This window comes from Gossypium hirsutum, chromosome A04 (assembly GCF_007990345.1).
Source record: "Gossypium hirsutum isolate 1008001.06 chromosome A04, Gossypium_hirsutum_v2.1, whole genome shotgun sequence".
Classification (NCBI taxonomy): domain Eukaryota; kingdom Viridiplantae; phylum Streptophyta; class Magnoliopsida; order Malvales; family Malvaceae; genus Gossypium; species Gossypium hirsutum.
The window spans coordinates 46,884,271-46,895,262 of record NC_053427.1 but is presented as its reverse complement, the minus strand read 5'-3'; the positions used below and the strand labels follow the sequence as shown (position 1 = coordinate 46,895,262).

At 33.3% G+C, this 10,992-nt stretch overlaps 1 protein-coding gene across 1 annotated transcript; it reads left to right on the top strand.

The window, feature by feature from the left end:
- The first annotated feature begins 4,071 nt into the window (after positions 1-4,071).
- On the top strand, positions 4,072-7,323 carry LOC121228151 (B3 domain-containing protein At2g36080). The gene is made up of 3 exons (XM_041111338.1): positions 4,072-5,150; positions 5,653-5,844; positions 6,683-7,323. Exons 1-2 carry the CDS (start codon positions 4,403-4,405, stop codon positions 5,814-5,816), a joined length of 912 nt encoding a protein of 303 aa, XP_040967272.1. The 5' UTR covers positions 4,072-4,402; the 3' UTR covers positions 5,817-5,844; positions 6,683-7,323.
- The last annotated feature ends 3,669 nt before the right edge of the window (positions 7,324-10,992 follow it).

Below are 10,992 nucleotides of genomic sequence, written 5' to 3'. Positions count from 1 at the left end.
CAAATACGAGATTTGCAGTGGAAATTTTTGATGGAACAGGTCATTTCGGCATGTGGCAAAGCGAGCTTCTAGATGCCCTCTTTCAACAAGGTCTAGATATTGCCATTGAGGAAGAAAAACCAGAAGGGGTTGATGATAAAGAATGGAAGACCATCAACCGATTGGCATGTGGTACAATTCGATCATGTCTTTCCAGAGAGCAGAAGTATACATTCAGTAAAGAGACTTCTGCAAGTAAATTGTGGAAAGCATTGGAGGAGAAATTTCTGAAGAAGAACAGTCAAAATAAGTTACATATGAAGAAAAGACTGTTTCGTTTCAGTTATGTTCCTGGTACCACGATGAACGAGCACATTACCAATTTTAATCAGCTGGTGGCTGATTTGTTGAATTTGGATGTGACTTTTGAAGACGAAGACTTGGCGTTAATGTTGTTGGGATCGCTTCCTGAGGAGTTTGAGTACCTTGAAACTACTCTACTTCATGGAAAATCGGAAGTAACTTTCAATGAAGTAACTGCTGCATTGTATAGCTATGAACTACGCCGAAAGGATAAGTTGAAAGGTTCAGGTGAAGCAGCAGTGGAAGCATTGGTAACAAGAGGTCGTCAACAAAGTCAGTCTAAGGGGAAGAGAAGAAAGTCCAAAGGTCGAGCTGTTGCCAAAGATGAATGTTCTTTTTGCAAAGAAAAAGGACATTGGAAGAAAGATTGTCCAAAATTGAAGAAAAAAGGGAAGACTCCGCAAGATGCAAATGTTGCAGAATGCAATAGTGAAGCAGAGTCAGACTTTTCTCTTAGTATGACATCTTCAACATTATATGCAGATGAGTGGATCATGGATTCTGGTTGTTCCTATCATATGTGTCCCATTCGGGAATGGTTCTTTGAATTTCAAAAACTAGATGAAGGGGTTGTTTACATGGGTAATGATAACACATGTAAAATAGCCGGGATAGGTTCAATTAAACTGAGGAGTCATGATGGATCTACTAGAATTTTGCGGGATGTACGATATGTCCCAAAGTTGAAGAAGAATCTCATCTCTTTGGGGTCGTTAGAATCTAAAGGCCTAGTTGTGACAATACGAGATGGAGTTCTTAAAGCAACTTCAGGAGCATTGGTGATGTTGAAAGGCATAAGAAAGAACAATCTGTATTACTACCAAGGTAGTACAGTGGTCGGGACAACAGCAGCAGCAATTACGAGTACCAAGAAGGACGCTGAGGCAACACAGCTGTGGCATATGCGTTTGGGCCATGCTGGTGAAAAATCCTTGCAAACTCTAGCCAAGCAAGGATTATTGAAAGGTACAAAGACTTGCAAACTTGAATTTTGCGAGCATTGTGTTCTGGGAAAACAACGAAGGGTGAAATTTGGCACTGGGATTCACAATACTAAAGGTATTCTGGATTATGTGCATTCTGATGTATGGGGACCGTCCAAGACTCCATCACTTGGAGGAAGACGTTATTTTGTCACCTTTATTGATGATTTTTCCAGACGAGTTTGGGTGTTCCCTATGAAGAACAAAGATGAGGTGCTTGAAGTTTTCCTTAAGTGGAAAACTAAAGTTGAAAATCAGACAGGAAGGAAGATTAAGGTTCTCCGATCAGACAACGGTGGAGAATATAAAAGCGATCCTTTCCTGAAGATATGCCAAGATTGTGGCATAGTAAGGCACTTCACCGTAGGTGGAACACCGCAACAGAATGGGGTGGCAGAGCGTATGAATCGAACGCTTGTGGAGAAAGTTCGATGTATGTTATCTAATGCTGGATTAGATAGAAAGTTTTGGACTGAGGCTGTGACGTACGCTCAACATCTCATCAATCATTTGCCATCATCTGCTATAAATGGCAAGACTCCTTTGGAGAAATGGTATGGAAAACCTGCTACTGATTATGACACCTTGCGCATTTTTGGTTCTATTGCATATTATCATGTGAAAGAATCAAAGTTAGATCCAAGAGCAAAGAAGGCTCTATTCATGGGCTTCAATGCTGGTGTTAAGGGATATCGTTTGTGGTGTCTAGAGGCAAAGAAGACGATAATCAGTAGGGATGTTACCTTTCATGAATCTGCCATGTTGAATAAGGTAAATCCAGAAGGAGTGAGTAGTACTTCACAGCAGGTGGAGTGTACTCCGCAGCAGGTGGAGTTTGAGCAGAGTGTGGTAATTCCAGCAAAAGGTACCACTAGTGATTCTTCATTGGCAGATGCAGAGTCAGATGAGGAAGAGGTTTCTACCCAAGAACCTCAACAGCAATCAGAGCCAATTGCAGTCAGAAGGCAGAGACGAGAAATTCAGAAACCTGCTCGTTTCACTGACATGGTAGCTTATGCACTTCCAGTTGTTGATAATATTCCATCCACTTACACCGAAGCCATTCAGAGTTTAGAGAATAATAGATGGTTAGGTGCAATGGAAGAGGAAATGCAATCTCTAGAGAAAAACAAGACGTGGAAGCTGGCACAACTACCAAAAGGGAAGAAGGCGATTGGTTGCAAATTTGAAGACACTATTGAAGTTTGTGTTATGAGAAGATGTTCGAAGATGTGGAATATCGCCAAGGTGGAGATTTGTTGAATATTGGCAATATCCCACATTAGGAAAAGATAGAAAGGGAGGGGGTTTGGTTTGTTATATATAGAACCCCTCCCCCTTTGGTTGTATCATCCCAAAATCTTCTCCTTTGTAATATTTCTAGAGGAAATATTAATTTGGTAGTGTCCGAGGACGTAAGCTAAATTGGCCGAACCTCGTTAAAACTCTGGTATTTTATTTCTTATTTGTTTGCTTTTATTTAATAGCTTTATGTTGGTTATATTTATTTAGTTATTATTGCTATAAATATCTAAGTGAGTTCTGTCTAGTTGTTGGGTTTTAAGCGGGACCATTGTGACCCCTCCAATTTAACTGGGAATTTTCTTAGTATAATTGTTGGCATAATAATTATCTAAATATTTCTGATAATATTGTTATTAATATTATCGTCGCTTCCGCAACACTTTTCACTGTTTTATTTTACTGTTTCTTCTCTCTTTTTTTTTTCTTTTCTCACCGAATATATATAAACCTACCAAGCCTGTTCATCTCTGTCAGATTTTACAATGTAGTATGAGATTTTTCACTGTTTGAAATGATGCAAAAATTAAGAAAAGAAGATCATACATGTGGTTCTGATTACCAAAAACCCTGCAGTTTGGGGGTGGCGTTGGATGGTAACCTGATTACCCATATTGCGTCAGAATTGGGCCTACTGAGTACCCACTTTTTAGTTACTTGCTTAGTAACATGGGGTGTTTTCTAAATTGCATTCAATCCACAAACCCTCTTTTTTCTTTCTCAAGGTTCATCTGGATACATTTGTTCTGCCCAATTCGGCAAAATTTTTTTACTTTATAATATATATATCTCCCAATCACAAGATATATTGGAAATGTGAATTTCAGAAACAAATTTTCTTTTTGTAGGCAAAGTGAAAGGAAATCTATTGTAATTGCTCCAATCCCAGCAACGTTTATGATTTAACATTATCCTTTCTATTTTCATTCAATGATGATACACTTTTTAGATTTCCCCCCTAAAGTATTGTAACTCCGGAATCTGAATAAACAATTTCTGTGTATTTTATCTTTACTTTCCTATTAATATTTACACGTAGAAATTAAGTATGAAGTCAATACCTACTTTCTACCAGGCTTTTCCCCAATTTTGAACTAAAATTTTAACGCCAAAGTTTTGCGTTACACAAAGCACGTATAATGATTGATCGGAAATATAATCTTTTTACTGACAGTGTTAGAAGCATGTAATGGAAACAGATTACTAAAGAAATAGACACAAATCTAGAGAAAAAAAAACTTATATGTAAAAAATACTTTACTCACATAAAAATACATTATTTTTTTCACGAATATCACTTAAAAAAAATTAACTTATACTTTGATTTTACTTATTTTTTAAATAAAAATAAAAAATATAATTCAGTTATTAAAAGAACACATATTTACCTCTTTTCTAGAAAAAAAACCTTAAAGTAGTTTAGAGGATGTCAAGTACTTAAAGAATTCCCTGTTACCCCGACCCTCTTTTTTCTCCCTTTCACTTCAATCTTACCCTGTTCTTCTCTCCTCTCACTCTCTCTCTCTCTCTCTCTCTCTCTCATTGTCATATCTTTATCTTTGTAGCTGCATTAAATTGTTTCCACATCAAACTCATAATCATCACGCCTGCCCTCTTTCACCTCACTCTTCCATACCTTCCTCTCTTTTCTTTTTCTCCACACTTGCTCTAAAGCACCCATCTCTTTCCTTCTTCGCTCTTTTGTCTCTCAAATGTCCATTAACCACTTCCAGTAATTCAAACAAAACAATCCAACGACAAAACAAACTCCTTCTATGGAACCAACCCAAACCCCCCCTTCTTCAAAGCTTCACAACCCTTCCTCACTTTCCCTTGAAAACTCCCCCTGGACCTCTCACTTCTACCCCGCCATGTTCCTATCCTCCATCCACGCTGCCCGCCACTTCAGCCTTAACCATGACGACGACGAAGAGCTCGACGACCAAACATCCAATCTCGACACCCTAAACCCTAAACCAAATCCCCCTGAAAACCACCAGCTAGGCCATGAAACGGAACCCATGTTTGAAAAGCCCTTAACCCCCAGCGATGTTGGCAAGCTGAACAGGCTTGTAATCCCCAAACAACATGCCGAGAAATACTTCCCGCTAGGCAGTGACTCCAGTGATAAAGGCTTGTTGCTAAGTTTCGAAGACGAGTCAGGCAAGTGTTGGCGCTTCCGCTACTCGTATTGGAACAGCAGCCAAAGCTACGTGTTAACAAAAGGATGGAGCAGATACGTCAAAGAGAAGCAACTTGATGCTGGTGACATTATTTTATTCCAACGACACCGCACGGATGGTGATAGATTGTTTATAGGGTGGAGGAGGCGCGGTGCAGCAGTGGTGGTTGCACCGGCGGCTACTGATGGCGGAAACGCCGTGATGGAGAATAATGGCGGTGGTGGTGGGGGTGGAAATGGAGGGTGGAGTAATAGGCGATTGTATCAAAGGTATCCTCATCTTGGACACATTCAAGGTCTTGAGGCTAATGTGCCATACCAACCTGACTGTATTCATACAGGTATATATTTATTTTCGCATTGTAAAACTCTTATCTATTTATCTTCTTCAAAGAAATGGATTTTATTTTTAAAAATTTTAGGAATAATACAAAATTGAAAATTATTGGCACATGGAAGTGCGTGAAAGACACTTTCCAATTACATGGGAGCAATGTGGTTGTGTAAGACTGCTTCTATAATTTGTTCTTTTAAATTCTACTAACTCCGGAACGACCATTTATTATGGGGATTAGGAGTACCAATATCTACATAACCCCATATATGTGTATGTTCCAAATGATTTTGTTACCTTCACTTTAATTAGTAAGCAAGCATTAAGAAACTTTTTCTTATGATAGCTTCAAGTATTCTTCTTCCTTTGTGTCATTGGAATAATAAACAAAAAAGGCGAACAAAAGTAGATGGAATTATTCAGTTAACATTTCTGGGTAGCAACTTGGAGTTCATGGATTAATATTACATATATTGAGAGATAGTAGTGTTTTTTATTTGCCATTGCAGGAAGCATTGTTCAAAACCAAGCTACAGCAGCGGGGAACCCAAAGAGGCTGGTGCGGCTATTTGGAGTGAACCTAGAATGCCACCAGCTAGACGAGTCCCCACCATCCACGCCTGCTAGCTCGATGGTGTCGAGCCAGGGTCCAACAGCCCACCAGTTTTACTAGTTTTCCCTCCTACACTTGAAACTACATGGTAAGCAATGCATTTATAATAATTAATAAAATATCGAGATGCTGCATGTCAGTTAGCGACTTGATTTTTGCTGCTGCTTCTAATGAGACAGATGAACAAAGCATTGATAAAGGAAGGTCGACCACTTAGCACGTGGCCTATTTGTATTACTCTAATTACTAAACTATGATTAAGTAGCGACGTGGTTTTCTTTAGTCCCAACCATTTTCCCTTATAAAATAATGTCTAAAACCAGACATCAATTGGTGAAACAATAAGTGCCCCATCCAAGCTGTCGAATACAGTAGGATTTTTCAGGATAATATAATTTTTTATCTCTAATAAAAAATTTAAAATTAAAATAAAAACGGGCCCCTAAGTAGGCAGGCAGTTCATAACTTCAAATCGACTTAATCCACTTTTATAATGATTAAACCCTTCATTATGTAATCTGTTCTTTTTTCCCCTATGATTTAATTTTGTTTTCACCAGAAATATCATGATAAATCATGCTTTGTAGTTAGGGCAAGCGACAAACCGACCGAGCCGAACTTTGTAATGGTTTAGTTTGCTAAGGAAGTAAGTTACTGGTTTGAGTCTAGATAGCCCATATAATTCAACCAAAATAAAGACTTTAAAAATGTTAAAACATTCCAAGTAGCAATGATGAGATTGGGAAGTGAACTGGAGAGAGCCCACAGAAACCCAGATTGTTAGTTAAATTCCAAAGTCAAGATTATTGAATCAACATATTTTTTTATGCAAAAAAAGCTGGTCATTCATTATTGGCGATTATAAAGTAATTTACTGTATGTTTGAGAGTATGATTATTTGTTTTGGGTGTTTATGATTGTAACAGGTCAGGAATGGATATCGTCCCGAGACATGAAGCGGATGAAAAAGATGAGGGAGGGATAAGATCTGAAGATGTGACATCCAGGAATTGACTTTGAATATTGAAACCCCACTTGGAAGGTCACAATTAGAGAACGTTTATGTGAGAAAAGAAAAGCAAAAAAATATACTATATATATTTCTTCTTAATTTTATTTTTCTTCAAAGTGGACGAAGCTTAATATATCTATATCTATATATGTCAAGAATTAGGCAAGTTTCCATTTCCAAGGCAGGGATAGTGAGAGAAGGTGGGCAAATTGAATGATGGAATTGAGAGTTGGGAGTAAGAAGGGTGGGTGGTGTGGTAAGCAAGTATGCCAAATGGGGGAAAATGGGCAGTTTCCACATCTTATTTGAGGGACTGCTGAGATTCAGCCTCAACATCTTTATTTATTTATTTGTCAAGAGACTATGCATAATAATGCAAGGGTATGGTGCCATGGTGATGGTGGGTGGAGGTCCTTGATTAGATGGATGACAGCCCAGTATTTCCAGCAACCCACACTTCTCTCTCTTTATGTAGCCAATGCTGTTTTTGATGCTCTCCTGTGTAAGTTGCAGAAATCTGAATAGAAAGCCTTATAAATAGATATCATTTTCATATATTTATTCTCTATAAAAATATTCTTGAACCCCATTGTTAGGATTTCGACTCGATTAAATAACGAATAAGTTGAACCCCATTGTTAGGATTTCGACTCGATTAAGTAATGAATAAGAAAATAACAGAATAAATTGAGAAATTGAACACACAAATTTAACATGGAAAAACTCCTCCAAAGAGGATAAAAAACTACGGGCAAAGATAATTTTACTATAATGGCAAAAGAACGAAGAGTACAAAAGATGGAGATAAAAACTAAACGAAAACCCGAAAATAAAGAAACCACAAAACGTAAATACAAAATTCTCTAAATGTGTTATGAGTTCTAATCTCTAATAGATGTGTTTTCTAAGGTTGTAAAAGAGCCTATTTATAGGTTAAATTCATAGATCAAATAATAATAAAATAATCTAAACTAATCAGAGTTTAACTGAAAGATTATTTTTCAAATTTGATTGAAAATAGGAGTCATATTTAATAGTAGTCAAACGAAAATGCTTAAAATTTGTTCTATCCCCAAGTTACAAACTATTTTGGAGAGCAGAATTTAAATTATAAATTTTTTAGAGTTAAAAATTAATTGATATTTTATTAATGTAAAATTTTACAATTTTCAAGAGATTAAATTATAATTTCTTTTATTTGTAGAGAGGATATAATTTAATTTTAAATTTTAGAGGGACTAAAATATGATTTTATTATTAAATTAACTTAAAATTTTATAAATATTCAAAAATTATAAGAGTAATTTTCTTTTTGTGGGAGCAAAGGACTGCCTGCTCTCTAGATTAATTCATTTCCTTTTTTTTCTAAAAGAAAATAGAACATATAAAAAATGTGGTCCCTTGAATAGATAAATATATGCAATGTGCAAAGATATCAACTAGCGGGAAATATCGAAGTCTCTGATTATAAAAAAGGAAATTTTGAAGTCAAATTAGAGAATACGTCATATATCGCTAAGAATAGGGTTCCATTCTTATCAGATCATTTATATATCTATTATTTTTCAGTTTGCCTCATCTGAATTTCATATCTAGTCTAATGGGATATTTATATCATGTAAATATACGAGTATAAACTTCAAAACTATTAAAAATAAACCATATAAGTAGCTTTTAAATTTTAAATTTATTTATGTCGGAATATTACAAAATAATTAGATGAAAGTGTAACTATTTTTTTGTAACTACACGCTCTTCTAATTAAGAATTTTATTTCTCTGGAGATGCATGATTGATAGAATGTAATTACCTCCTACTTTTTTTGTCATATTTGGTAGTATAAATTGTAATTTTATAACCACATAATTTAAAATTTTAATTTTTTTTTTGAAAAAGTAGCAAAACTTAAAAACAAATAATACGTTAGTCCGAGAAAATATTCGTCAATATGAGTACCAATAAAATTAATAAGAAAAATAAACATCCTATGCAATTTTATCTGATTACTCTAATATTCTATATTTATTGGGTAATGTTCTAACATTAAACATATACTCTTTGTTATCATCAATTGGTTATTGACCAAGTATAAATAATAAATAATAAATTCTACGTAATTTATAATAAATACTATGTAACTAGTTAATATTTAGTACACCAAAATGAATAGGAATTTATCTCTTGTCAGTAAAAAATTTAAATTATTTAAACAAGATAATTAAAGTAATATATAATTATATTTTAAAAATAAAATATATATTCTAAAATTAGAATGTTGGAAAATATGGACATCATATATATAATAAGAGTAATTACATGTTATTATTTACTATCATGATAGGTTAGCCCAAATTAAAAGTGATCTAATTTGGTTAAAATTTTATTGGGCTTTAATTATTAAATAAATTATGGGTCAAATATGCGTAGATACTCTAGTAATTGAATTCTAATCAAATTCTAATTAATGATGGGCTAATTAAAATTTGATTAAAACTAATATGCTAAGGTTATAAATATTAGGGTTATGGCCCCTAAATTATACACAAGATATTTTTTCTAATATCTCATCATTAGGAAAAAAAAGAGCAGATATTCTCTGAATCTCTTGTGTGTTAATTTGGAAGATCAAATCCCTAAGATCCGGTAAAACTTCAAGAAATTCATGGATTTAGGTACGCTTCCGCATCTAGTTTTGTTCTTAAATTATTCTTGATGATTTGACATGATAGGTCCTGATTTATTAAGTTTTATTTCAGATTTATTTTACAAATCTAACAAGTGATATTAGAACTTTGTCATGTTGAATTATTGAGAATGATTTGATTATTTATTAATTTTGGATTGATTCGTTTTTTTTAATTTTATGGATTTGATATTTTAATTATATATTATGTTGAATCTTTGAGATTCTTGATAAATTTTGGGGTTTTGATTCTTTAAATAAAGTTTTAAGGTTTTATAAATATAATTTAGTTTAATATTTGCATATATGCTATTCGAAAGATGAAGGTTTATATATTTATTTATAATCAATTGATAAAAATTGATCTGTGAGATTTCTTTCTCTACTTTTCACACAATTATTTTATAAATTTTGATTAAAGTCATTATTAAATTAAAATTACAGACTTACAACTTTTTTGCAATTGAAGAATTCCAATTGGGTTGTATAATTGGTTTTGAAAGTTAGTTCACTTGATAATCGAATAAATGAATTTTGGTAAGATATATTTTTTTTCTCACTATTTGTCTTAAATTTTCTATTTGTAGTTGAATATATATGGAATCATCATCCTTTATTTTTATTTATGATGAATTATATTCACCATTGAATTCAATTCATATATACAAATGATTACTTTTGGTTTCTTTTATAATTATTGGCTTCTTTTATAATTATTTTATGTAAGTTTTAGTCTTTATGGAATCTAACTAAAATTAAAATATTTGGGATTATTATTTTTTAAATATGGTGGCTATGAATTTTCATAAGTAGTTGCGCATATAAAGACTTTTATATAATTTGAGATTCTTTTTATATTTTGTGGTTATGGATTTTTTTAAGTATTTGTGCGTATAAAGAAATTTTTTATGATAATGTCATTAGTCATGAATATAAATTTGAGTTTAAATGAAATATGTAAGGCAAGTCAGTATTGTTTTTATATTTGTGTGTGTATATATATTATATGCATATCAATGATTTTGAGGATTAATACATGATTATAGTTTGTGTGAACAAGTGTTTATAACCATTATTCAATAAGATATCTTTTCTAGTTTAATTGGCGAAATTAAGTTTTGATGGATATCATTGAAGTTAAATTTTTTTTTTGTTATAGTTATATATTCAATTTTATGGGTGCTTTGGTGAAAATTCATGTCAACTATATACATATTTAAATAGTTTGGTTTTAAATTTGGTTATATAATCTTAGGTTTTGGCATCTTATGGTTCCAAATATTTGCTTAAATTATGATGCTATGGTTTATTGTATGAATTGTGGGATATGCCGACTATTATGATTTTGTTTTTTGAGATTTATTGGCTTGAAAATATTTTTCAAGTATTTATGTGAATATTTGTTTAATCATAAATACAACTTTGGATTTACATGGTAAATTCAGGGTAAGTTTTTCTATTTGATTATGAATACATGTATATGTGTGAATTGCTTTGGTGTTCTTATCCATGCCAAAATTATGAATACATATGCTTGTTAA

Bases quoted from the DNA above. Each gene is read 5' to 3' on its own strand.
- LOC121228151 (XM_041111338.1), top strand. From the start codon at position 4,403: ATGGAACCAACCCAAACCCCCCCTTCTTCAAAGCTTCACAACCCTTCC. The intron at 5,151-5,652 runs GTATATATTTAT...TTGCCATTGCAG, and splicing joins ACCTGACTGTATTCATACAG to GAAGCATTGTTCAAAACCAA.